Source organism: Sceloporus occidentalis, unplaced genomic scaffold, assembly GCF_023333645.1.
Source record: "Sceloporus occidentalis isolate IW3139 unplaced genomic scaffold, rSceOcc1.0.p SCAF_13, whole genome shotgun sequence".
NCBI lineage: Eukaryota > Metazoa > Chordata > Lepidosauria > Squamata > Phrynosomatidae > Sceloporus > Sceloporus occidentalis.
The window spans coordinates 7,174,953-7,201,424 of record NW_028316993.1 but is presented as its reverse complement, the minus strand read 5'-3'; the positions used below and the strand labels follow the sequence as shown (position 1 = coordinate 7,201,424).

General features: G+C 42.7%; 3 protein-coding genes across 9 annotated transcripts; 1 reads left to right on the top strand and 2 right to left on the bottom strand.

Annotated features, from left to right (window-relative positions):
- Nucleotides 1-438: 438 nt before the first annotated feature.
- LOC149304776 (uncharacterized) lies at nucleotides 439-7,325 on the bottom strand. 3 transcript variants are annotated; one of them, XM_089478226.1, is made up of 3 exons: nucleotides 7,240-7,325; nucleotides 4,155-4,244; nucleotides 439-3,540 (listed from the first exon to the last, which is right to left on the bottom strand). In XM_089478226.1, exons 2-3 carry the CDS (start codon nucleotides 4,236-4,238, stop codon nucleotides 1,342-1,344), a joined length of 2,283 nt encoding a protein of 760 aa, XP_089334352.1. In that variant the 5' UTR covers nucleotides 4,239-4,244; nucleotides 7,240-7,325; the 3' UTR covers nucleotides 439-1,341. The 3 variants fall into 3 exon arrangements, with proteins under 3 accessions (XP_089334352.1, XP_089334350.1, XP_089334351.1); XM_089478224.1 differs by lacking the exon at nucleotides 7,240-7,325 and adding an exon at nucleotides 6,393-7,184; XM_089478225.1 differs by lacking the exon at nucleotides 7,240-7,325 and adding an exon at nucleotides 6,403-6,422.
- LOC149304775 (nonsense-mediated mRNA decay factor SMG9-like) lies at nucleotides 7,321-19,618 on the top strand. Of its 2 annotated transcripts, none has more exons than XM_089478228.1 (14): nucleotides 7,321-7,402; nucleotides 10,447-10,603; nucleotides 10,685-10,759; nucleotides 11,288-11,531; nucleotides 12,856-12,953; nucleotides 13,215-13,327; nucleotides 13,525-13,636; nucleotides 14,353-14,448; nucleotides 14,960-15,045; nucleotides 16,020-16,126; nucleotides 16,703-16,810; nucleotides 17,473-17,598; nucleotides 18,217-18,361; nucleotides 18,897-19,618. In XM_089478228.1, exons 2-14 carry the CDS (start codon nucleotides 10,460-10,462, stop codon nucleotides 18,973-18,975), a joined length of 1,533 nt encoding a protein of 510 aa, XP_089334354.1. In that variant the 5' UTR covers nucleotides 7,321-7,402; nucleotides 10,447-10,459; the 3' UTR covers nucleotides 18,976-19,618. The 2 variants fall into 2 exon arrangements, with proteins under 2 accessions (XP_089334354.1, XP_089334353.1); XM_089478227.1 differs by lacking the exon at nucleotides 7,321-7,402 and adding an exon at nucleotides 7,541-7,601.
- On the bottom strand, nucleotides 15,965-26,450 carry LOC149304774 (interferon-inducible GTPase 5-like). Of its 4 annotated transcripts, XM_089478233.1 has the most exons (3): nucleotides 26,375-26,450; nucleotides 20,801-21,854; nucleotides 15,965-16,432 (listed from the first exon to the last, which is right to left on the bottom strand). In XM_089478233.1, exons 1-3 carry the CDS (start codon nucleotides 26,377-26,379, stop codon nucleotides 16,370-16,372), a joined length of 1,122 nt encoding a protein of 373 aa, XP_089334359.1. In that variant the 5' UTR covers nucleotides 26,380-26,450; the 3' UTR covers nucleotides 15,965-16,369. The 4 variants fall into 4 exon arrangements, with proteins under 4 accessions (XP_089334359.1, XP_089334356.1, XP_089334357.1 ...); XM_089478230.1 differs by lacking the exon at nucleotides 15,965-16,432 and having other exon boundaries at nucleotides 20,073-21,854; XM_089478231.1 differs by lacking the exons at nucleotides 15,965-16,432; nucleotides 26,375-26,450 and adding an exon at nucleotides 24,606-25,527 and having other exon boundaries at nucleotides 20,073-21,854.
- Between the last annotated feature and the right edge of the window lie 22 nt (nucleotides 26,451-26,472).

The following is a 26,472-nucleotide window of genomic DNA, read 5'->3' as shown; positions in this document are numbered from 1 at the left end:
CCACACTGATTTGTTCCTGTTCTTCCCAATTTTATTTCAGACCTCCATACACATTTTCTTTATCCCAGAGTATTTTCCATCAGACGGTACAATCAGAGATTTTTGATACCAGCTCTCAAAGTGGGTTTATTTTTAATCCAGGATAAAACCGGAAAGAACAGGAACAAAGTCTGGCACTTTTCAATCAGTTTGGATGTGCCCGCAATCACTTTGGAGTGCTGGCAAGAGCATCTCCTGCTCTTCTTGACAGCCTGGTAGGCAGAGAGTAGCAGAAAAAAGGGGGGCTCAGTGAATTGTACTTGAAGGAATATGGCCCTCGACCAAAGGTTCCACCACCCCTCCCTCAAAGACATCCAGTTTTTCCCTCACTGGAGGGAATGTTTCTCCTCAGATGGTGCTTTGTCACCTTGTTTTTATAAGTGCTTATATAAAAATAAAAATTTACACCTATTTCAAAAGCTATTGTTTTGAGTCACTGAGGATACATTTTCCATCAGTCTATATGTATTTGCCATCTGTTGATCATTGCACATGCACACACACACAGGTAGCATATCCCTTTTTCCAAACTGTTCTGGTTAACTTATCCTTCTGGTGGGTTGGGCATCTTCTGGTCCTCCAACTGTTGCTGGAATTCAGTGCCCAGCATCCTTCACCATTGGCTAGGAGTTGATGAGAGTACAAGTGCTAACAATACCTGGGGAATGACAAGCTGCCCACCCCTTGGTTTATGTGGGGGGGTATGCACACTGTGGCTGTCCAGATGCTGTTGAACAACAACCCCCAGCTGCCCCGGTTGATAAAAAGCGATGAATGCTGGGAGGCACAGTTTAGCAATATCTGGAGGAAACCCTGTAGCACCTTTGAGACTAACTGAAAGAAGTTCATAGCATAAGCTTTTATAGACTGTCTACTTCACTAGGTGCTAGAGGGTTCCTTTCTATCTTCTTATGCTGATACAGATTAACATGGCTTCAGTTTGCCTACCCCTTGGTTTATGTGAACACAGCCCACACTACAGGTTTATGTAGGACCTTGAAAGGTTCCCTCAGCTTTGTTCTCTCTGAGACCTCACAGCAGCAGGCAAGAGAGAATTCAAGGGCTCAGTATCTTCAATGTTTAATTATCATAATCATCAACACTGGAAAAACCAAACCAAATCAAAACATACATCCCATCACTTATGCTTCACAACCAGTAAACCATTTCTGACTAAATCCTCCCCAGAAGAAAAAGGCCTCACATTCTCATGTCCCACCCCTCTTCAAAATCAGACCTCCAGTCAAGAGGCTGCAATTTTCCCTCCCCCTTAACCCAGATCCCCATGACAGTTGTCCTGTTTCAAGCTGAAGAGAGGAAGCCCGAGAGGGTGTAAACCCTCAGGCCAGGCTTCTGGCTCCTCACATGATGCCAGAGGTAACGGGGCAAGCGTTGAAAGCTGATTCCACAAGAGCAGCTAAAACGGGCTGGGTCAGGCCTGCAGGTTCCATGTTTTGCTAGACGTCTGTGTCCTTGAAGGGACTTCCCACAGGTTGAACAGATAAAGAGGGCTTCCTCCAGGTGTTGGAGCTGGTGACGCAGGAGATGCAATAGGCCACGGAACAAAGCCCCGCATTCGCACAGGTAACTCCGCCCCCGACGCTTGGGCCCTTTCTGGTGGGAGCGGAGCTGGCACATCCGGCTATAGCGCACACCACAGTCAGGACACTTAAAGCGTCCAAGGCGTTTTTTAATGGTTGGTTTTCTAGTTCTGCGGAAGGCTCGCCTGCGGGAGCTTTTGCATGGGAGGTCCACTTTTGACTTTTGGCCACACGAATCTCCCTCTATCTCCACAACAATGACATTCTCTGTCACCTCCTCAGTGTGATAGGCTTCCTGCCCACTTTGCATGTGGGCCTCCCAAGGCTCGGAGGCTACAGGAATACCACCCCCTGTATCATATTCCAGGTCTAAGACATCAGGACGGTCCTCGGAGGTACCAGGTGCCAAGCGGACAATCTGGGAACCTTTAGGTGAAAGGCCAGTGTTTGCACTAGGAGACAGCTGCTTGTTTTGCTGGGGCGAGTTTGGAAGGTAACCTGGCAATTGAAAAGTTGTTGTTTGGGTTTCCCAATTCTTCTCTCCTTCATCTGTTGGCTCTGCGTGGTCCAAGGTCAATGTGTTACCATATGGAACTGTTACAAACTGAGATTCTTGGTGCAACGGGACAAAATGGAGAGTTGCTGAGTCCAGAGAAGACAAGTGAGTCTCTTGGTCCAAGTAAAAAGTGGGTGACCCATCCGAGGTCTTAATGATCACCTGTTGAAGGGGACTGGGCTCCACTTGGCTGTCCACAGTGGCTGTTTGCTCCTCAGTCTGTAGGAGCACAGTCCTAAAAAGGGTGCAAGGATTCTGGCCTGCCCAGTCAGCTCCAACCACTGTCTGGGAATTCAATCCTGCTTGGCTGTCCAGGAGAGTTGCTTGCTCTTCAGCCTGGAGGAAGAGGGGCCTCACCTCATTTACGTTCCCCTCGCTGTCAAAGACAGTGGCTTGAACTTCAGTGTAGTGATGATCTGGCACAACAGGCACAGCCTCTGCCCCGGCATCATCCAGGATGATGATCTGATTTTCAGCATTCAGGACTGCTGGCTGGTAGATCGCCCCTGCCACCTGACCTTCCAAAACGGCTTCTTGCTTCTGCCATGGCTGCAGGAGATTGACACCACCTTCCCCGTCCAGGATGGCAACTGAATTTCCCGGACAGGTGGAAGTGAGCAGGCCCTCAGCCTGTGTACCCTCGGTGGCCAATTTTTTATGGTGCCGGAGTGCCTTCCGTCGGCTGGCTTTCAAAGGTTTGTCTGGCTGGAGGCCCTTTGGCTGCCTCAGAGTCTCTTGGGCAACTGGGATGCCAGAAGCATCCATCCCTCCTCCCAACGGGCTCTCGTTGAGGGCCTTGTAAAAATAGGAGACCTGAGAGGAGCGCCTGCTTCCCTTTCTGTGGCAGACTTTGATGCCTTTGCGCACTAGCTTCAGGTGCCACTTGGTGTGGCGGGCAAAATGCTCAGGGTGAAGAAACCGCTTGCCACACTCCAAGCAGCGCAGCTTGCGGGGTGGCGAGTGGGGCCGAGGCCAGAGCTGCCGCCGCCGCTGTTGTTCTTGTTGCTGCTGCTGTGCCATTGCCTCCTGCTGCTGTGACTCCTCCTGAGCATGGTCCTGGAGGTGTTGGGCATAGTGCCACTCTTCCATGAACACCTGGAGGCACTTCTGGCACTGATAAGCATCAAATGCTGGGATCCCTGGAGATGATGGAATGCTTGGGCGCAATGGGCAAGGGTACCTGGGTGGGAGTCGGTTCTCGCAAGCTGGAGACTTCATGGCAGAGGGAGGGGCCGCTGGCCGCTGAGTTGGCATGCGCTGAGCCTGCGGGCGTCGAACTGGTGGTCGCTGTACAGCCCGGGGCGGGCGTCTAACAGGCAAGTAGAAGCTTAAATATTCCTCTCCATCATCATCACTGCTGGAGACATCTAGGGATTCCCAGGAAAGGTAATTCTTGGCATTTTCCTAGTAGAGGAGGGAAAGTGGAGAGCTATTAGCAGAAAGAAGGGGGAAAGAGCCACCATTAAATATCACACCTTATTGACAGGGCTGTGTGTAAAACACCCACGTTAACATGGGAAGGCGGGAGGAGGGGGAGAAATCAGAGAATGAATGTTTGCTGCTGGGCTCAAGTTTTCTGATCAACTCAGCCCTGTTTTAATAAGCATCTAGTCCTTATTATTGTTTATCTTGGAGATTCCAGGGGCTACATTAGCAAGCCTAAGGAATTGCTGAATAAGTGTCCAACATTAGATGGGAAGCCAACAGAATCATAAAATATTCATGTCTAAAGGTCCCTAAGGTAGGCTGGAGATGGACTCTTATCTAGAGATACGAAGGCCTTGAAAAGAAGTAGAAAAAAGGTAAGACTATGCACAGTATCACACCATTACAATTCATAACATTTCATAATCCATTTTTTCATTATTTCTGGGGGAAGTGTTATTACTGTTTTTCCCCTCCATTTTTATCCAGCTTTTCACATCTTTTTTTGCTAAGGTCTTTTTCTACCACACATACAACCACAACAAGACAGATGTAGCAATGCTTCTGTAATTGCAAGGATTCGCACTCCATACCAAATGCAAAGGCAACTCCTCCAGCGTCCCATCTTCGGTCACTTCAATTTCAGCTCCAACTTCCATTCCTGCCACTGCATCCATTGGGACCTGGAATGAGAGAAAATCAGTGAGTAATGACCACAGCTTTCACTCCCAAAGCCACAGGTTTCAATCCAGAATTGAGAGACACGCTGCATGGTCAGCCCTCTAGCCCCAGGAACATGTAACAAAGAGGGGGAAAAGCCACCTTAATGCTTGGAAACCTCAAGGAAGAACGCAAAGACAATTCTGCTGACAAACTCAAAGAGGGTAGTCCCTGTCCTAATACATCTTATATGTGACATCCCTTCAGATGGGCCTGAACAGACAGGCCAAAATAAAGCTGCTTTGGGTCACTTTGGAGGTATGCGATTTAAATGATGCATGCGTCCTAAGAGGCCAAAAGCCATGCTCCAGTCCTCCTCTCATTGAGGAGGGAGCAAGCTTGTTTTCTGCTGCTCCAGAGAACAAGACCCAGAACAATGGATGCAAGCTGCAGGAAAAGAGATTCCACCTCAACATTAGGAGGAACTTCCTGACAATAAGGGTTGTCCAACAGTGGAACAAACTCCCTTGGACATTATAGTGGAGTCTCCCTCCTTGGAGGTCTTTAAACAGAGGCTGGATGGCCATCTGTCAATGGGGATGCTTTGATGGAGAGTTCCTGCATGGCAGAATGGGGTTGGACTGCATGGCCCTTGAAGTCTCTTCAAATACTTAAACAGGGCTATCATATCCCCTCTTAACCTTCTCTTCTCCAGGCTAAACACGCCCAGCTCCCTAAATTGTTCCTCACAGGGCATAGTTTCCACACCCTTCACCATTTTGGTCACCCTCCTTTGGATACGCTCCAGTTTCTCAACATCCTTCTTAAATTGTGGTGCCCAGAACTGGACACAATATTCCAGGTGAGGCCTGACCAGAGCAAAATAGAGCGGCACTAGTACTTCCCTTGATCTAGATACTATAGTTCTATTGATGCAGCCTAAAATCGCATTGGCCTTTTTAGCTGCCGCATCACACTGTTGACTCATGTTCAATTTGTGGTCTACTAGGACTCCTAGATCCCTCTCACACGTAGTTTCATTCAGCCTATGGGCCAGTATTCCCCAATGCTTCCCTATGGGCCAGTATTCCCCAATGCTTCCCTATGGGCCAGTATTCCCCAATGCTTCCCTATGGGCCAGTATTCCCCAATGCTTCCCTATGGGCCAGTATTCCCCAATGCTTCCCTATGGGCCAGTATTCCCCAATGCTTCCCTATGGGCCAGTATTCCCCAATGCTTCCCTATGGGCCAGTATTCCCCAATGCTTCCCTATGGGCCAGTATCCCCCAATGCTTCCCTATGGGCCAGTATTCCCCAATGCTTCCCTATAAGCCAGTATCCCCCAATGCTTCCCTATAAGCCAGTATTCCCCAATGCTTCCCTATGGGCCAGTATTCCCCAATGCTTCCCTATGGGCCAGTATTCCCCAATGCTTCCCTATGGGCCAGTATCCCCCAATGCTTCCCTATGGGCCAGTATTCCCCAATGCTTCCCTATAAGCCAGTATCCCCCAATGCTTCCCTATAAGCCAGTATTCCCCAATGCTTCCCTATGGGCCAGTATTCCCCAATGCTTCCCTATGGGCCAGTATTCCCCAATGCTTCCCTATGGGCCAGTATTCCCCAATGCTTCCCTATGGGCCAGTATCCCCCAATGCTTCCCTATGGGCCAGTATTCCCCAATGCTTCCCTATAAGCCAGTATCCCCCAATGCTTCCCTATAAGCCAGTATTCCCCAATGCTTCCCTATGGGCCAGTATTCCCCAATGCTTCCCTATGGGCCAGTATTCCCCAATGCTTCCCTATGGGCCAGTATCCCCCAATGCTTCCCTATGGGCCAGTATTCCCCAATGCTTCCCTATAAGCCAGTATCCCCCAATGCTTCCCTATAAGCCAGTATTCCCCAATGCTTCCCTATGGGCCAGTATTCCCCAATGCTTCCCTATGGGCCAGTATTCCCCAATGCTTCCCTATGGGCCAGTATCCCCCAATGCTTCCCTATGGGCCAGTATTCCCCAATGCTTCCCTATGGGCAAGGGTCAGGTTAGGCCTCCTGCTCTCCTTCCCAAGCGCCCTCCTTGACCTAGAAGGGCGCCTACGGGTCCCTCTCGCGGCCAAAAGGCGGGGACTGGCGAACCCAGGCCTCCTCGCTCCGCTCCGGCTGGACCTACCAAGGCGTACCCAGCGGGCCTAGCCGCTGCCCCGGAGCGGCCCAAGAAGCCCTCCCGCATGATGCTGCGCTTCCGACGAGGGAGGCAACCGGAAGTACCCACTCAGCGCTGGAACCCCGCCCCTCCCTGTTTCCGCTTTCCCTCTCTATCTCTTCGCGAGTCTAGAGCGCTTCCCGTTCTCTGCCAGAAGCAGGCCCGACGCGCATGCGCAGAGTGGCGCAGAGCATGCCGGGAACTGTAGTTCCCTCACAGTCTCAGCCATTCTCCGTCCTAATGCGGTCCCAAACACACTGCAGGAATAACCCAGTTTGAAACCGGTATAATAATAATAATAATGCCCTGGCTCAGTGTTAAGGAATCCTGGGGATTGTAGTTTATTGTGGCCCCACCAGAGAAGGCTCAATGTAGTTCACAGAACTACAGTTCCCAGAATCCCCCAGCACAAATCCAGACTGCAGTTAAAGTGGGATATAAACTTTCCCCGTCAAAGGGCTCTGGTGCCTGACCAAACTACAAATCCCAGGATTCCAGAGCATGGAGACATGACGGTTAAAGCGGTGCCAAAGTGTTTTATATCTGTAGTGTGGGCACATTCCCCATTTTCCCTTCCTTTCCTCCTTCCAAAACCCCCCTGAATAGGGCCCTTCTAAGAGGAATATTTGGTGCGCATGCGCAAAAGACTGTCAGACATAAGGGACGCCCTAGCCCGCGACGCTTAGAATCGATTTGAACGGCGCATGCGCCAACCCAAGCTACAACTGAATCTAGCGGCGCATGCGCCAACCCCAAGCTAACGGCCCTCATCGACCGCGGAGCCCGGGGATGACTTCCTGCGCGTGCGCACTACCGAAAGCAGCAACGGTGGCCGACGAGGCTCGCTCCACGACGATTTTTTCCAAGATGCGTTGATTCACACACCGCCGCAGCCCTCGTCGACGCTTGACGCTGCCTTGTGGCTCGCGTGCCTTCAATAAACGAGGCTTATCGGCTTTCAGCGAGGCGCCGCTCAGGTATTTTCTCCGCGGGAGGGAATGTAGTCCTGGCGCTAGTATCCCTCCGCGGAGGGTCAGCACTGCTGCTGTGCGTAATATCCATCCGCTTCCTATATAGTTCCGGCTTGTATTTTGGTTTTCCCCTTTTCATATCCCTCCGCGTGGGAAGGACTTATCACCCAGGGCTTCGTCTCAAGATATCCATCCACGGTTTAATGTAGTCCTATATATATATATATATATATATATATTCATTAAAATTTAAACTACTACAATCATACCATCACGTTTAAACATGGAAAAATACAAAATCACAGTGTCATCTTTTAAACAAATCCTTTCAGGGTCAAAAAGGAATCTCTTCCAATATGTTAATACCTTGCAATATACTGTGTATATATATATATATATATATAGTATTAATTATATATATATATATAATTATATATATAGCCATAAATTTATTTAGTTATTTATTATATAAAATTTTTTATTTATAAATATTTTCCTTTATGATATATATCATAAATAAATTTATTCATAAATTTATTTAATGTGTGTGTATATATATATATATATATATCATCAATTTATTTATTTATAAATATGATATATATCTCATCAAATTATTTATTTATGATATTTAGTTATTTATTAATATATTTATTTATTCTTGATTTATATATATCTCATCAATTTATTTATTTATTTATAAATATTTATTTGTTCATGATATATATATCATCAATTTATTTATTTATGATATTTATTTATAAATATATTTATTTATGATATATAATTTATTTATACATTTATTGTAGATATATCATAAATAAATTTATTTATTTATAAATATATTTATTCATTTTATATATATATATCAATTTATTTATTTATGATATTTATTTATAAATATATTTATTTATTCATTTTATATATATATATCAATTTATTTATAAATATGATATATATCTCATCAAATTATTTATTTATGATATTTAGTTATTTATTAATATATTTATTTATTCTTGATATATATATATATATATATATATATCATCAATTTATTTATTTATTTATAAATATTTGTTTGTTCATGATATATATATCATCAATTTATTTATTTATGATATTTATTTATAAATATTTTTATTTATGATATATATATAATTTATTTATAAATTTATTGTAGATATATCATAAATAAATTTATTTATTAATAAATATATTTATTTATTCATTATATATATATAATCAATTTATTTATTTATGATATTTATTTATAAATATATTTATTTATTCATGATATATATCATCAATTTATTTATTTATGATATTTATTTATAAATATATTTATTTATTCATTATATATATCATCAATTTATTTATTTATGATATTTATTTATAAATATATTTATTTATTCATTTTATATATATATCATCAATTTATTTATTTATAAATATGATATATATCTCATCAAATTATTTATTTATGATATTTAGTTATTTATTAATATATTTATTTATTCTTGATATATATCTCATCAATTTATTTATTTATTTATAAATATTTATTTGTTCATGATATATATATCATCAATTTATTTATTTATGATATTTATTTATAAATATAGTTATTTATTCATTATATATATCATCAATTTATTTATTTATGATATTTATTTGTAGATATATCATAAATAAATTTATTTATTAATAAATATATTTATTTATTCATTTTATATATATATATATATAATCAATTTATTTATTTATGATATTTATAAATATATTTATTTATTCATTATATATATCATCAATTTATTTATTTATGATATTTATTTATAAATATATTTATTTATTCATTATATATATCATCAATTTATTTATTTATGATATTTATTTATAAATATATTTATTTATTCATTATATATATCATCAATTTATTTATTTATTTATAAATATTTATTTGTTCATTATATATCATCAATTTATTTATTTATGATATTTATTTATAAACATATTTTTTTATTCATTATATATATCATCAATTTATTTATTTATGATATTTATTTATAAATATATTTATTTATTCATTTTATATATATATCATCAATTTATTTATGATATTTATAAATATATTTATTTATGATATATATAATTTATTTATAAAATTATTGTAGATATATCATAAATAAATTTATTTATTTATTCATTATATATATCATCAATTTTTTTATTTATGATATTTAGTTATAAATATATTTATTCATTATATATATATTATCAATGTATTTATTTATGATATTTATAAATATATTTATTTATGATATATATAACATAAATTTATTGTCGATATATCATAAATAAATTTATTTATTTATAAATATATTTATTATATATATATAAATATATTATTTATTTATTTATTTATTTATTTATTTATTTATTACTTCCCAGAGAAACTGAGGGTCTCTGAGCAGAAACCTTTTAAATTATTCCCATTATTCAGTTTATTCCTGATCTTTTGCCAGCATCTATGGCTGGCATCTTCAAAGAATGCTGGCATGGAAGTGAGTGGGATGCTATACACACACACACACACACACACACACACACACACACACACACACACATATACACACACTGTACATACATCAGTAGCAGAATATGTTATAAACCATCCTGGGCACTATATTCTATTTGAAAACACTGAAGTTCTCCTAATGTTGAGGTGGAATCCCTTTTCCTGCAGTTTGCATCCATTGCTCCATTGGGTCCTATTCTCTGGAGCAGCAGAAAACAAGCTTGCTCCCTCCTCAATATGACATCCCTTCAAATATTTAAACAGGGCTGTCATATCACCTCTTAACCTTCTCTCTGGCGAAACCCCCCTGAGGAAGAAAAGGGTCGCCATAAGGGTCGCCTTTGTTTTTGCTCAGGGCCAGCAAAAAGCCTCACCCCTGTTCTGTATTCTCTGCTCCTTCCCTCTCTAGTGCCTTAGATATACTTATCCCATGTTATTATCTAGACGTTTGACGCTCTTCTCTGTCGATTTCCAGGTTGCGTTGCCATATGTCGGAGTCGGGGCACAGCCAGCCTGGGCTGTATGAACGCCGTCGCCGCTGGAACCGCGATAAGGAGCTGGGTCACCAGAGTCTATCTGGGCCGGGCCGGGATCGTGACTATGTCCCCTGGGACAGAGACAGAGACCGACGGGTAAAAGTCACGCTTTGATTGTGGCGATAATAAGACGAAGGAGCAATATGTGTGCCTACCTTGAACCTCCTTTCATTTTAGGACCCTGTGGATGAGCCAGTGGGAACCGTGATGCAGAAGACGCCCATCATCCTGGCCAAGCCTCCAGCTGAGAGGGTGAGCTATAGAAAGAATCAGACATGCAAACTTAGGCTAGAAAGAGTGCTTTCAGATGGTCTGTTTGCTCCAGAGCAATAGGGATGCTTCTAAAGTTGTAGTTCAAACTACCAGTACTGTCCATAAAGGAAAACTGAGACCTAATCCAAAGCTTAAGAGATCAGTCCAATATCTGGGACTTGCTTCATTACTGATACGATTTGGCCCCCTTGGTTGCCAGTTCTGTTGTTTCTTTCCCCCCCCCCTCTGTTTTTTATAAGCGACAGAGAAAGGGGGAGATTTCCTCCTCCTATCAGTCATACCCTTCATCCTGATCTGGATTGCAGGTGACTAGGCACAGAATCTGAAGCACTCCTTTGGGAGAAAAGCCTCTCCTTTACTACTCCAACTGTTCTAAGTAGCATGCAATGAGAATCATGTGTGTGTGTGTATATGAGGAAGTATGGTATTCATTGGTTTGAGAGATGACCCTGTATGTCTGTTTTTGGCTAAGAGGGATTTTGGATCTCGGCTTCTGTGTCCTCACAGTCCAAGGGAGCCCCAACTCCCGCTCCCACTCCAGCCCCCGCCGTTGCTCCGGCCATCGAGAAGCCTATTGTGCTGATGAAGTCGCGGGAGGAAGGCAAAGGCCTTGCAGGACCAACGGAGACATCCACTCAGCCTGCTGCATCTGTTGCCAAGGTGGAGAAGGAGGGCCAGCGTCCCACGCAGCCAGTCTATCAGATCCAGAACAGAGGCATGGGTTCAACGGCCCCCAGCGGCGTCATGGACCGTAAGTACATTGCAGAGGGACAGATCGGAGGTTTAGCTGTTCATGTGTTGGAGCAAGATCACGCCAATAGCGTTCTGGACCCTCAGCTGGGATTAGAAGAACCAATGGAGTCTTGTGACATCATTAAAACTAACAAACTTATAAAGTCAATTTGTTTTATTTTGTTCACCAAATGGATGTACCTTTGCACTCAGTCATTATCGTGAGAGCAAAAGCCAAGCCCTGTTTACTAAAATTAAAATCTGGTAGCATTTTGTTAAAAATACTTTCAGAGTAAGCTCTGTTAGAAGGACTTGTAGTTTACAGTCTAGTTCCTCAGGGGTATGGACTCAGATTAAAAGATTCATCTGATTAGATTAGAAGACCTACCGGTAAAAGTAACCGGCAGAGACAGATCAATGAGAGCTTAGTGCCTGATACGTTATTTTTAATAGTCCCTATGCCGGAATTATCATTGTTAACTAGATAAACAAGTTGATATCTTAAGTATTCATGTTTTAATTTCTTACAGTTAATTTTCTTCCTCAATGGTTTATTAAACCATTTAAAGCAGAAATTGAGGAACTTTTGTCCCACCAGATGTTTTGGGTTTCACGCTTTAGCTGAAGAACAGTCAATGGTGAGAGACAGTAGTAATCCAAAACATCAGGCGAGCCAAATGTGCTCACCCCATTGTGCCTTGATGAATTAAGCCAACAAGTTCATTCAGCACTCTCTTTCTACCAGAACAGCAACTCTGTGTAGCCATTTTAATTCTCCTTCACTACAAAGTTTAGAGAGATCATCCTGAGAGAGTAAGTCAAAGTGTACCAGAATTACTGAATGCCAACTACATCAGAACTGACTGATTCTGGGGAAGCATCATAGTTGTCCAGAATATACAGTCTTATCCCTGTCTGCCTGGGCTAAAGGCAGATGGGATCTCTACAGGTAAAGCTAACCAGACAGTTCTGTGTAGTCATCCTATTCATTCTTCAGTGTACTGATGGATAAAATATATATGTATCCACTTGTGTGTAGGTGTAAAATGTCTGTTCAGTTTTAATCTAGACTATAGGGGAGGCACCTGTAGCCTCGCTTCAAAAGGTTTAAGGAATATTGTACTGTGACTGAAAGTAAGTCTGATAGTACATGTAGAAATGTCTTGTGAAATCTGATCTTAGAAGTGGAATAAAGTGGGAGTTCAGTTGGTTCAACACAATGTGTTTCCATTCCCTACTTTTTGGATAGAGGAGTGAACAGTGTGTGGAGAGTCATTATGTTAATATGGTAAGCAAGGCTGTAATTTGGGCCCTGTTGACTTCAAACTTTTTTGCCTTTCTAGCTGTAGTAGGGCAGGCCAAGCTGCTGGCTCCAGAGAAAATGAAACACAGCATCAAGCTGGTGGATGACCAAATGAACTGGTGTGACAGCGCCATTGAGGTACTTTTAAAAGTGTAAAGGTCTCCCTTTCCATTTCCTCATGTCACTTCCTTGTTCTCCCAAGAAAGCTTTCCAGGATTTTTGGACTTGGTCCTTGCAGGTGGCATTTCATAACTGTGGTGGGCTTTTCTTTATGGGCATCCTGTAGGCTGAGGAATCTAGATAAAATCAGCTAATTAATGTCAGTTGTTCAGTTTTCGTTGATTTGTGTTCCTGGTGGCCTGCTTGCTTATGTCTGTGTGTGTGTTCTTCTGTTATTAGTACCTCCTGGATCAAACAGATGTTCTGGTAGTTGGGGTTCTGGGACTACAAGGTACAGGCAAATCCATGGTGATGTCACTGCTATCAGCCAATCAGCCTGAAGAGGATCAGAGGTACTTGGGACCTGGAGTTGGAGTTGGGGAGCAATAACTGAGAAGGGGTGGTTTGATAAAATAGTTAGACTTTTCCTTTCCTCATAGAAACTGAACTACAGAGTCTCTCAGAACTGTGTCAGTCGTCCCTGCTGCAAGTGCAATATAATATAGATGATGAATCCCACTTTGCTCTTTTTTGTGACTATTCCTTTTAGAACCTATGTATTCCGTACACAGAGCCAGGAGATCAAGGAACGCGGGGGCAACCAGACCAGTGGAATTGACTTCTTCATCACTCAGGAGCGTATTATCTTCCTTGACACCCAGGTTTGTGTTTGGTAGTCTTTTTTGTTGGTCTTTATCAGTTCCTTTTGGAGTGGAGAAACTCTCTGTGCAACCTCTTGTTGTTCCTGAATGGTTTTCAAATGTAAGTTTACTTGAATTTTTGGTGAAAAATGTATTTCTTTATTGTTTGTGGCTGATGGTGTTTGAAGAGAAGACGAGGGTACGAGGCTTCTAGGAGGAAAAGTGTTAATCTAGATTTTATAGTTGGGGTGAGACCAGAGACCAGTGGTAGGAAAAGATTGTAATACCAGATTAGTTATGTAATTATATTGCTTGGACAGGCATCTGTGGCCTTGTAAAATGTTTATGGCCTGCAACTCCATCCAGCCCTAGCCATCATAGCCATTGTAAGGAATTATGGGAGATACATCCCAGAAACATTTGCATCCCTAACAAAAGTGAAGGAAGCCAAATGCATTTGATGGAGCTGGAAATGTTTGCCCCTCCAGATAATTTGGATTTCAACAGTGAGTAATCCGAGTTCAAGTGACTCATGGTAAGGGATTGTGGGAGTTGTTAAAAACATTTGAAAGAGCAAAAGTTTTCTATCCATGGAGTAACAGGTGAAAACATAAAAAGTTATTTTGTTTCACCAAAATCTGAAGGAGTGTTGGCTTAACTCAGTTGGAAAGGTAACTCCCAGGTTATGAAATGAGGCTAGACAAAACCTCCAAAGGCTTTTGTTCTTTTCTCTGCAGCCCATTCTCAGTCCCTCCATCCTAGATCACCTGATCAACAATGACCGAAAGCTCCCTCCAGAGTATAATCTACCCCACACCTATGTTGAAATGCAGGTAGACACCTTTCTTGTTCTCTTTGTTTTGACTAACGTCTGGGCATTTAGAGAGATCTTGTAGCACCAAAGGACCAAAAACATCTGAGGAAGCAGACTGAAGTCAACGAAAGCTCCTGCTGCCAACTTCTTTATTTCAGTTAGTCTCAAAGGTGCTACAACATCTCTCTACTGACTAACATGGCTATATCTTTGAATTCTACCTGTCTGGGTATTATTCCTGATGTACTTGTAGTGTAAGGCATTGATGCCAATCAAAGATGGAGAGACATAGGGTTAGGGTCCTCTTCTATTTAATCTTACTTCCTGTTTTCATTCTATTATCTCTTTAACTTGCTTACAATCATATTTCACCCTCATCTGTTTTGTCACTGGGTTGACCATCATTTGTCCTAGATATCATGCCAACCTGTATCACCAAAAAATAGCAAATTTTGAAATGTGATGCCATCAGTAGAGAAGCTAAGGACCCCTACACCATCTCTCCTACTTACAACTGCTTTCCCTTCCAGTCCCTCCAGATTGCTGCTTTCCTCTTCACTGTCTGCCATGTGGTCATTGTGGTGCAGGACTGGTTCACAGATCTGAGCCTGTACAGGTGAGAGAGGAGAGGAGACCTACAACCTGGTCCCTGTTACGAAGAGGGAGTTAGAGAAAAGAGCATCAGTCCAAAGACCCATCTCACCTGGTTGTATATGCTGGTCCTTGGTCTTGGACAGAGGACCAGTCCTTTGTGGGGGTTTTTGCTGCCTAAGCTCTAGACCAGATATAATTACCTTTAATCTAAACTTAAACCTTAAACCTACATTATAGTCACCCAGATCCTATATCAAGAAAATCTGGGTTCTGCAACATGCAAATAATCGTGCAAATAAGACACGTTTACATGTATTTGTCCCCCCCCCCCCCCCAAGATAATTTGTTTTCATTCTGGTATGTGAGGGTGAGAGAGCAAGAAGTGTTACTAACTTCCAAAGACATGCCTCTGCTCTCAACCATATTTCACTAGACAAAGCTGAGATAAAGATGAGATTAAGCATCACCCACTGTTTTCATATGTAATGCAGCCAGCAAATCCATGCTACTAGATGTTGTCATCCAGCACATTTGGAGGGGCCTTGGTTAGGGTTGGCTGCATTAGATATTTGATATTTCTGGGTATAGCATATTTAGGGATCTTTCTAATAATAGAGGAAGATTGGTTTGAATTTTACTGATCAGTCTGACTCAGATTGAATTCCTCCACAGGGAAAAGAGTAGACTGAAGTCAAGCAATATGAGTCCTCTTTGGGGAGTGAATGTAGAAAGAGTGGCTCAGTAAACTATGCTCTTTAATAAAATGACTCAGTAAAGTATGCTCTGACACCATCTTGAAAGTGGTCTTCTTTCATTCCACTTCCTATCATTGGTATCTTAGACTTTCCTTAAAATAATAATGAAACAAAAAACCCAAGGACCATAACAAAGCAAAAAGATCATGCTGTTCTTCCTAATACCACAAGAGGGGGATACTATCTATTTTACTATTTCATTTCTCAACTGCTGTACTAAAACCTTATTTATTAATCACAGATTTCTCCAGACAGCTGAGATGGTGAAACCCTCCACTCCATCCCCAAGTCATGAATCCAGTGGCTCCTCTGGCTCAGACGAAGGCACAGAATACTATCCGCACATTGGTATGGAAGAACATAAATACAGCTTTATGGGCTTGTCTTTCCCATGTAAAGAGATTGATCACATCTGGGATAGACAGTGGGTTGAAAAGCAGGAAATACTGGGTGATGGAGGCAAAGATTTGATGACAAGGAAAGCACGGAGTTGAAAAAACAAGTCTAGGCTAGAAAAGACATCTCATAAGCTGATCCATGCAGTGCCTCCTTGTTTCTCTAGGTGGTTTCCAACCATTCTCCCAGCTTTTTTCATAGATGAAAGTTGCAGGTTGTTGTATTAGATTTCACGCTTGCATTGAGTTTCCTGGACATCTATAACAAAACATTCATAGACATAATCATTTCCAGTTTAGGAATTTGAAAGCACAGTTTCTCTTCATACTAGCCCCACACTTTGGCTGCAGAAGGGAAAGAGGAGTTCATATCTTTCCAGTGGGGATATTTTATTTGTTTATTTATTTTATTTCTATGCTGCCTTTCTCCCAGAAAGGGACCGAAGGCAGCTCTAAAATAAAAACACATTAAAACTTATTTTTATGTTTCTGATGCCATGATTCTCTTCCCCCCCCCCCCCCATTCTAGTTTTTCTCCAGAACAAAGCCAAGAGGGAGAACTTCTGCCCCCGGAACTTGAAGCAGATGCACCTTGTTATTGACAAAATAATGATGCACTCGCACCTGAAGTATAAAGGTAATGTCTTGGTTTCTGATTCACTTGGAAAACCAGAACTCAGAGCTTAGAAGCTTATGGCCTAATGGTAGGCTTCATCTTAGGATGCAAAGGAATGAGCTGCTAGAAAGGACTTTGCTATTTCAAACTTCAGTTGGGACAAGCTACTTTTAAGTTCTCCTGTATGATACAAGCCATTTGCAAACAGAAAACAAGCAAATAGGGAGGATTAATGTCTTCAAGCCCTTTGCCTGCTATGCTGAAATTCTTTCTACCTAAAAAGTTTTGTAATATATGAGATGGTTTTATAATTGTTGATTTGTTTCCCTGCTTCAACACTGATATACAGTGCGCCCGTGTTATAGGCAGGCGCACTATACGTGGTTTTGAGCTTACGTGCAAAGCTGTGTAGAGCTGCGCAGGGCGCAAGTCCCATTCAAATGAATAGGGTGCGTGCCCATGGCGCATGCACACCACCGCATGCATGTGCCCCATTCACTTGAATGGGGCTCGAGCATACGCGCTATTTGGCTTATGCGGGGGGGGGGGATCCGGAACGGATCCCCTGCATAAGCCAAGGGCGCACTGTATTTGCATTCTGATGATCTCATTCTTCTGTATGTGATGCTCTCCGAGTCAGTTGTCTGTTTAATTAAGCCCCTTTTTTGCATCTACTCCATCAGGTACTCTCTCAATGCTGGAATGTAACATATTCCCTGGCTTACCTCAAAATTACCTGGATTCAGAGGTCAACTTGTTCTTACTGCCCTTTATGGATATGGATGGAGATGATACTCTGCCCAGAGCTGGTGTGTAGCTGGAATCCTCTCTCTGGACCTTTATTTGCTGTTCTTATGGGCAGAAGGGTTACCTCAAGCCACCTCTAACTTCTTTTAGGCAGATTTCTCTCCAAGTCAGTCCCCAAATTATTAGTGTGCTGACTGATTCAAGCAGGTGAACCAAAACAACAGTATTGGTCATTAACCCGTCTTAGCCAACTGGAAATGACCTTTGGTCCTGGACTTGATCATATAAAACAATGACATTCAACTTGTGCATTTGTTGTGTATCAATCCTCATCATGGGATTTTAAGTTAAGAAACAATGGGAGAAAAAAACATCGAACTCAAAAGTTGCAGAGCTAGAGTTGTGGAATTTTTTACATGCATTATATACAGCTTTGCCTGATATGGTAGATCACAGAGGCAAAACTGAACTATTCAGCTGTCCATCCCTAGTAAATTATTTCAGTTTCCAAACCTTCTCTGTCAGGGTGGCTGCTAGTTCCCCATCCTTCCTCTGCTCAAGAAAGAGAAATTAAGACCTGAATGTGATTGCTTGCTTGCGTTTCTAGGGACTGCTGCAGTTTTATCAAAAGCCCCAGACATCTCAAAGGAAGCAGCACTTATACCCCTTTTACTTTGCAGCTCCAGGAAGTGGCCCTCTCTTCTCTCTCCTGCCTGGATATAAGGGACACCCCAGTTTCCAGTCTCTAATTGCCAAGCTTCGGAGCCAGATTATGTCTATGTCCCGGCCTCAGCTCTCCCACACCATCCTGACTGAAAAGAACTGGTAAGGGTTTATGTGTGTTTTATGTTTGGTGACTAAAGTATTATGAGAGGATAGTCAGAGGACTTCGTTTATAAAGGTGTTGTTTATCTCCTCAGCTACTCTTCTTGTCTTCCTGTAATACGGATATTCCCACAGATTACTAAATAGGTATGATGGTGTAGAGATATTAGAAATAGTGATTCTGATAAATGTTGAAAACCAGAGATAGGCTAATCCTTGGGTTTCCCTATTATGTATTCCTTCCTTTATGGTTATGGTCACGTTATCCATACTAGCTTCCTTATGCCAGTTTGCTATGTATTTTGCCCCCTTTCATCACTATAATTCATTCCACTAGTTTATTTGCTTCCACAGAATCTCAAATAATTGGAAAGACTTGTGAGTGGAAATAATGATGTACAGATTATGAAATTTAAATGTATTTCACTACTATCAAACAGATTATTGTGAGGCAGAGCACACAGCTTTGCAGAACCCACTCTGTCATTATTTTGAATTGAAGCTGAAAGCATGGTGCCTCTTTTGTTTTGGGCAGGTTCCACTATGCAGCTCGCATCTGGGATGGTGTGAAGAAATCCTCTGCCCTTTCTGAATACAGCCGGCTGCTGGCATGAGCATGAAGACATCCTTGCCCTGAAGTTACTGAGGGCCGACCAGGCTTTCCCATCCCTGAGATCAGTGAGCAGTGGGATCTGTGCCCTCGTCCAGAGGCACAAAGTGATGTGTGATTCCCAGAGAGGGGAGCTGGAGCTAGAGTAGGCACCAGCCTTTAAGTGGTGCCAACCAAGATGGCAGGAGCAAAAGTGCAGAATTCATGTTGTGTCCTTACTAGGCCACCATACTGCATACGCCACCCAGCATAGAACTCTGCTCCCTTTCTGGTTTCCACCTTCATAGAGAGATGGAAGAACTCTTCAAGGGTTTGCCAATCCTACAGTTTCCTCTACCAGGGCAGGAATTATGTTAGGATGGATTGCAATCTTTTACTATCCTGATGGGAGTAGAGAGGCTCCTTTGATGTTGCAATGTTGGGCAGGGGTTAAAGATCAGCAGGGAGTTAATGTGGTTGCTTTAAATATTTTTGGATGTATATTTCCATTTCTTCCAAGTGTTGTTTATCTGCTTCCATTTTTTTGGGGAAGTGTGCCCAACTCTCTCTCCGCACCTCAGCCCTTCCCTTGACCAACACCCAGCATTATTCTCCTCTTTTTCCTTTGCATGAATATTCCATTTTTGTTTAATAAACTGTTAAAGCTGTTTTATGTCATGATGGATTTTTGCTGAATGTCTTCTGCAGCATTAGGCATCTGTGAACAGTATCTACTGTCTCTATCAGTTAAGCTACCTAAAAGTTATATCTGACTGAATCTCACTTTGAGGGAGAAAAAGGTGACTTAGGCAAATGGGGGCCACACACAAAAGGATTCTCATGGTCTGTTTTTTCATATTTCTCTATTAGAATATTTCCTGTTGTCTTTTAAGGTGAGTCTGGATGTCTATCAGGAAAACCAAAACAGCCCCTAAGGTCTATCAGTACTTTTGGCTGAAACGCTAGTTTTAGCTCAGGACTACAGAGGAACTGGTTTATATCCCAAATAAGAAGTGCCTCTCGGGTATCTCAGATTGTTTATATCCCAACTGCTCATAAGATGAGCTCCTTCTGCCCTGAATGTTATCAGGTTCTTTAGAAAGTGTAGAACAGTACTATTGATTGATGAGTAATCTCAGTTTTAATTATAATTCATTAAGGCAATAAAACACTATATGTGTCTATATATGTAAAAGTGGCTCGCCTGGAAATTCATAAAAAGGCACCAGGCTGCTCCAATAAGGCCTCCAGTTAAAATCCATATCAGCATATACAAAATACAGGATGTCTTATGTTTATGGCACTTCCCGGTGTATTTAAATCAGCTTTGTCCCGCTTTAACTCTTGGCTTTCTCCAAGGCTTGTCAGAAACTGCAGTTTTGCGAGGTTGGCAAGAGAGCCTTACCATATTCTTAACTACAGTTCACAGTATTCCAAGAGTGGAATTTGGCAATATAAATACAAAGGAACTTCGTACCTCACAACTGCCATATCATAAAACCGTCATGGGAATGTACCAGTGTTGACTGGTTTTGTGACTCCCCCCCCCCCCCAAGCTGGTGATCTTAGTTTGAGCTTGCATAAGAGATGAAGCTCTATTAGAAGCAGTGCTGTTATCACAAGGTATGTTGTACAAGGTTCCACGGGTTCATTCAAACTCCTGATTCAAAGGCTTTGATAAGAACATGGTTGGCATCTTCTGCCACCTCGTTGAGGAAGCTCCAGAGCATGTAGTAGGTGGTTCCAAAAGAGATCCCTCCAGCCGCCACAGAGCCAAATATAGGCACTGTACTCGCTATGTACTCCATAAACATCAGTGCCCCCCCACCAGCCTTGGTTAGCATCTTTACCACTAGATCCTTGGAGATCTCTTTAGCCAGCGGTGATTTAATCGCCTCTTTGATCTCTTCCACAGGTTTGTCAACCTTCTCAGCCAATTTGGTTAGGGACTCCTCATCTAGGCCAAAGCTCTTGCGGTACTCTGAGAGAGATTTAACCAGGATAGCAACATCGCAGGCTACAGAAAGGCCTGGAATGGGCACAGCAGCCACGCCACAGGAAACAGTGGCCAGCTTCCAGATCTGTTTCTGAAGGGCCTCTTTCTTCTTCTGTAAGATTTCTAAAGAGATATTGGGCAGGGCAAGGAGAAATGCATGTCTCTTGTGACTTGGCAGCTCTTTTTCTAAGGTTTTCTCTAATAGCATAAAGTCATACTTGCTTAACTCCCAACTGGACAGAAGAAAAACCTGAGGAGCCTTTACCCCTTCTTTCACTAGACACTCTTGGCAATTCTCTCGGATCTGCCTCAGTACCACTTCTTCATCGTAGCCTTTAGGCCGACGTTTTTTGGAGGCTTCCAGGTCTGCATCCACTTTTGAGCGGACAAAATAGAAGTGCTTGCCCTGACGCTGGATTTCACAGGCCAGCTGAGCATGGGTGGCTTTGAAACGCTCTGAAGCAATGAGAATAAAAAAGTCATAGCGGGAGAAGTTGACTTGCTCCAGGTAAGTGTTGGACTGGAAATCGGGCGTACCAATTCCTGGCAGATCCCACACGATCACATTGGGGTGCTTTGGATGTGGGTACCGAGTAGGCTCCTTTGTGGTCTCCACCACTCCAGTGGGAGCTGATCCCTCATCTTCATCCCCCAGACCCCGAATGGCATTGACAAATGAGGACTTGCCGGAGCCACTCTCTCCTGTTACTGCAATGTCCAGGCGGGCATTTTCTAAAGCCTGTAGGTTTTCCATAATCTTGGATGCTGCCTCTGCCATTCTCCCTTCTTCGAGAGCATCCCTAATCTCTGCAAGGTCATCTTCAGTAATGACATCATATTCGTCAACATTCTCCAGCTGAGTCTGGATAGGCTCCAGTGGTTCACCTGCCATAGGTTCGTGGTGAGGCCTGTGATAAAAGAAAGCATGCAAAAAGACAATTGGACTTTTTACTTTGCTATTTGGTGACACTTCTGCAGCAAATGAGCTTCATTTGTAATAGGACACTATATGATATACTGTATTCTAAAAGTGAGGTTGAAAGAGAGTGGGTGGGCCAAGGTCAATCGCTAGATTTCATGTTCGCCAAACAGTATGGCCAATAGTCATTCTGGATGGGGAATCTGGGAGCTGTGGTCCAAACAGGCCAAAATAAAGCTGCTTCGGGTCACTTTGGAGGTATGCTGTTTAAATGATGCATGTGTCCTAAGAGGATGGAAACTGCACCAAGTCCAGCTTTGGTGCAGCTTCTGGCCTCTTAAGTTGCATGTGTCATTTAAAAGGCATACCTCCAAAGTGACCCAAAGCAGCTTTATTTTGGCCTGTTCAGACCCTTACTTAGGCCTGATACAGACAGGCCAAAATAAAGCTGCTTCGGGTCACTTTGGAGGTATGCTGTTCAAATGATACATGCATCCTAAGAGTCCAGAAGCCACACCAGAGCCATGCTCCAGTCGTAAGGACTGGACTGCAGCTTTGGTGCAGCTTCCAGACTCTTAGGATGCATGCATCATTGAAACACCATACCTCCAAAGTGACCTGAAGCAGCTTTATTTTGGCCTGTCTGTATAGGGGTTTGTCATTACATTATTATCCTTGAGAGAGATTGTTGTGGTGCCTCAAATAACCAGATAACTCAGCTGGCTTTGGGAACTATAAAAGCATCTTAGCTTGGGTAGGCTGGCCATCGTTTGCTTCAGGTGCCAAAAATGGCTGTCCACTGACATGCGGCAAATTGTTTGGGATTACGGTGGCACCCTGTACATTTATATAGTTTATTATATTCACGTTAGACAATCAAAAGTGCTATGATTCCACTTTAACTGCCATGACTGCATCCCATTAAGTCCTGGGATTTGTAGAGCAGCAGAAGAGCTCTCTGGCTGATAATTTATCTCCTCTTTAAACTACAGCGCCCAAGAGATGCTGCCATGCCAGTTAAAATGGAATAAAGTGCTATAATGGTGTTGTTTGTTGTTGCTGTGTGCCTTTAGGTTGTTTCTGACTTATGGCGACCCTAAGGCAAACCTGTCATGGGGTTTCCTAGGCAAGATCCCATTCCCCACCACCACTCCCTTCTCCTTTTGTGTCATGTCTTAGATTGTAAGCCTGAGGGCAGGGAACTGTCTAACTAAAAGATTGTATGTACAGCGCTGTGTAAATTTACAGTGCTTTATAAATAAAGGTTAATAATAATAATAATAAGAAGAAGATTTGTTCACAGGTTTGCCATTGCCTTCCCCTGAGGCTGAGATACTTGTCCAAGATCACCCAATGGGTTTCATGGCTGAGTCGGCAATCGAACTCTGGCCTCGAGAGTTGTAGTCCAACACTCAAACCACTATGCTACGCTACTTCTCTATGCAAACAACAGAGTTGTGCCCTGGTATTAATAAACAACCAGGGCTGTTTTCAACAACGGGGAACATTTTCAAATGGCTTGCCAAAGATTTTGCTTTGATAGAGCATCTCATCTGTCCTAGAGAGGCTCAGCTTCGAAAAACCATCTCCGGTGAAGTTTCTAAACTTTTGGCCTGAAAACAAAAGGCCAGGCACTGCAGCCAGGTTCCTCTACAAAGCAGCTATAGGTTGAGCCTCCCTTATCCAAAATGCATAGACAGGGAGTCTTGGAGATGTCTCATCTACAGGGTCGCCATGAGTCGGGATCGACTGGAGGGTGGATAACAACAACCACAAAGGAGATATGACTTATGGGGCTCAAGTTTAAACCCCAAATTCATGTACAGTGGGCCCTTGGTATCTGCTGAGGTTTGGTTCCAGGACACACACACACACACACGGATAACAAAATTTGTGGCTGCTCAAGTCCCATTGAATACAGTGGCATAGCAAAATGTGTCTCTTACATAAAATGGAAAATCAAGATTTGCTATTTGAAATTTATCCTTTTTGGGGATATTTTCAAGCCGTGGATGCTTGAATCCGTGGATAAAAAATCCGTGGATAAGGAGGGCCGACTATATGTTTCATAGGGCTAAAACGGACCACAGAAATAATCCACTTTGAGACTGCTTTATCACTGCCCTGGCTCAGTGCTAGGGAATCCTGGGAATTGCAGTTTGTTGTGACACTATTGCTCTCCGGCAGAGAAAAAGTTAGGCAAAATTGTACTGTTTTTACCAGTTGTCCTAAAACCTTGGCCCTAAATTGTTTAGGACTTTATAGATTAAAAATTCTCCAGATGGTCTCAGGAACAAACAGGAAAGCCATTGAAGATGTTTCAACCTAACAGTGGTCCCCAAACTGTGCTCTTTAAGGGCTTTGGGACATCAGCTCCCAGCATCCCTGACTCTTGGCCAAATTGGCTGAAGCTTCAGGGAGCTGAACTCCAACATCTCTTTTTAGAGGGCACAGTTTGGGGACCACTGACATGCACACCAGAGAATAATAATGATAAATCAATAACGTGATAATAAAAAAATAAATCAATAACATGCACAGCTGAGAACAGTCTGGCTACTGTGTTTTAAAAAGCATTTTAGTTGTATCTGAAACTTAGCCTTCCCACTCAGGTCTTTTCAAGAAGCACAACAAGCTAAATTCAATACACAGAGACACACACTAAAGGTAACTCTGTAGGGAGTTGATTGATTGACTGATTGATTGCATTTTTATTTTGATTGCATAACTACAGAGTTACCTTTAGTGTGTGTCTCTGTGTGTTTCTTATGTTGAAAAAGCCTGCCTAAATCAAACTTGTTTTTGCTTGCAGAGGAAAGGCAAGCAGGAAGGGGAGCTCTGGGGCGACTCTTCCCAGAATTCCACAGCATGATGGAGCCAGGGCAGTTAAGGTGGGCTCAAGCCAGATTGCATGCAAACCTCTGCTCCTTCTCCCCATCGTTTTAGGGACGATCTCAGATCCAGGGACAACCTGCCACTGATCGGATCGACCTTTTTGGGATTGCTACACCTCCAGCCCCCAAAAGTCCTCCTTTTCTTTTTCTTGGAGGATGAACTATAAACTCCTCTGGCCTCTCTACAACTCCTGACTCCCCTCCTCTGTTGCTAGATGCTCCTCTTCAGTCCCAGCTCTTCTTCCTCATACCTTGACACGGATCTGATGCAATCCAGACGTGCCTGGAGTCAACCCAGGTCAGAGGAGGAGGTTGCAAGAGGAGGAATGTGGGGGATCCGAAGGGTTTTTTGGAAGGACGACGACGATGGCTTTGTTTTGCAAGAGACAAGTTCAATGGCTGGGACTTCCTGCTGCCATGTAATCTGAATTCTTTGTGGATTTGGTTTGAATGGTGCTAAGCAGATCTATCCAGGCTTGCTGCCCTCTTCTGGAAGGAATGAGTTGACCTAGAAGCCCAACACACACACACAACACACACACAACACACACAGCCCTTGCCAAATGCAAAAGGGAGGGTGGTTTACAAAGTGGTGCAGGAATCAAGAGTCCTGTGGCATCTGGAAGCTGGACCATTGTTTTTGGCCTGGATCCTGGCTTAATGCTCCTGTGCACCTGATGTTAGCAACAGATGAACGTGGCTGCAAATGATGGCCTGTTACAGACTGCCAAAATAAAGCTGCTTCGGGTCTCTTTGGAGGTATGCTGTTTAAATGATGCATGGGTCCTATGAATCTGGAGGTCGTGCCAAAGCCACACTCCATTCCTTAGCACTGGAGTGCAGCTTTGGTGCAGCTTCCGGATTCTTAGGATGCCTGCATCATTTAAACAGCATACCTCCAAAGAGACCCAAAGCAGCTTTATTTGGGCAGTCTGTAACAGGCCGATGAGAAAAAGAAAGAAAGGGGAAAGAGGAAAGAGAAGAGGAAAAAGGAGAGAAAGGGAAGAAAAAAGAGAAGAGAAGAGAAAAAAGAAGAAAAGGGGAGATTAGAGGAGAAAGGAGAGAAAAGAGGAGGAGAAGAGAGGAGAGGAGAAAAGGGAAGAGGAGGAGAGAAGAGAATAAAGAAGATAAAGGAGAGGAGAGGAGGAAGAGAAGAGAGGAGAAAGAGAAAAATGAGAAAAGAAGATAAGGGAAGATAAGAAAAGAGAGGAGAGGAGAAAAGGGAAGAAAAGAGAGGACAGAAGAGAAAACATAAGAGGGGAGAAGAGAGGAGGAAGAGAAGCGAGGAGAAAGGGAAAAAGAGGAGAAAAGAAGAGAAGAGAAAAGAGAGGAGAGGAGAAAAGGGAAGAAAAGAGGCGGAAGAGAAGAGAGGAGAAAGGGAAAAAAGAGGAGAAAAGAAGAGAAGGGAAGAGAAGAGGAGAGGGGGAAGAGAAAGAAGGAGAGAAGAAAAAAGAAAAGAAGAGAAAAGAGAAAAAGAGGAGAGAAGAGAAGAGAAAGGGAAAAGAAGAGGAAAGGGGAGAGAAGAAAAGAGAACAGAAGAAGAAAAAAGGAAAGAAAGAAAAAAGAAAATATATTTGCTCCCAATCCAACGATCAGAAGCTGCACAGTATCAAACCTCATTAATTCCGCAATGTAGACGCAGGCTTAGGCTCAGAGATGCAACAAGATCCCTTCGTGCACAGATAGTGTCGGCCAACACAGTCTAGCTTCCCT

Coding starts and splice junctions, on each gene's coding strand:
- LOC149304776 (XM_089478224.1), bottom strand. CDS start 6,452: ATGCGGGAGGGCTTCTTGGGCCGCTCCGGGGCAGCGGCTAGGCCCGCT. Junction 4,245..6,392: donor GGCCCGCTGGGTACGCCTTG/GTAGGTCCAGCC, acceptor CTCTCATTCCAG/GTCCCAATGGATGCAGTGGC. Junction 3,541..4,154: donor AGGAGTTGCCTTTGCATTTG/GTATGGAGTGCG, acceptor CTCCTCTACTAG/GAAAATGCCAAGAATTACCT.
- LOC149304775 (XM_089478227.1), top strand. Junction 10,604..10,684: donor ACAGAGACAGAGACCGACGG/GTAAAAGTCACG, acceptor CTTTCATTTTAG/GACCCTGTGGATGAGCCAGT. Junction 13,328..13,524: donor CAGCCTGAAGAGGATCAGAG/GTACTTGGGACC, acceptor TATTCCTTTTAG/AACCTATGTATTCCGTACAC.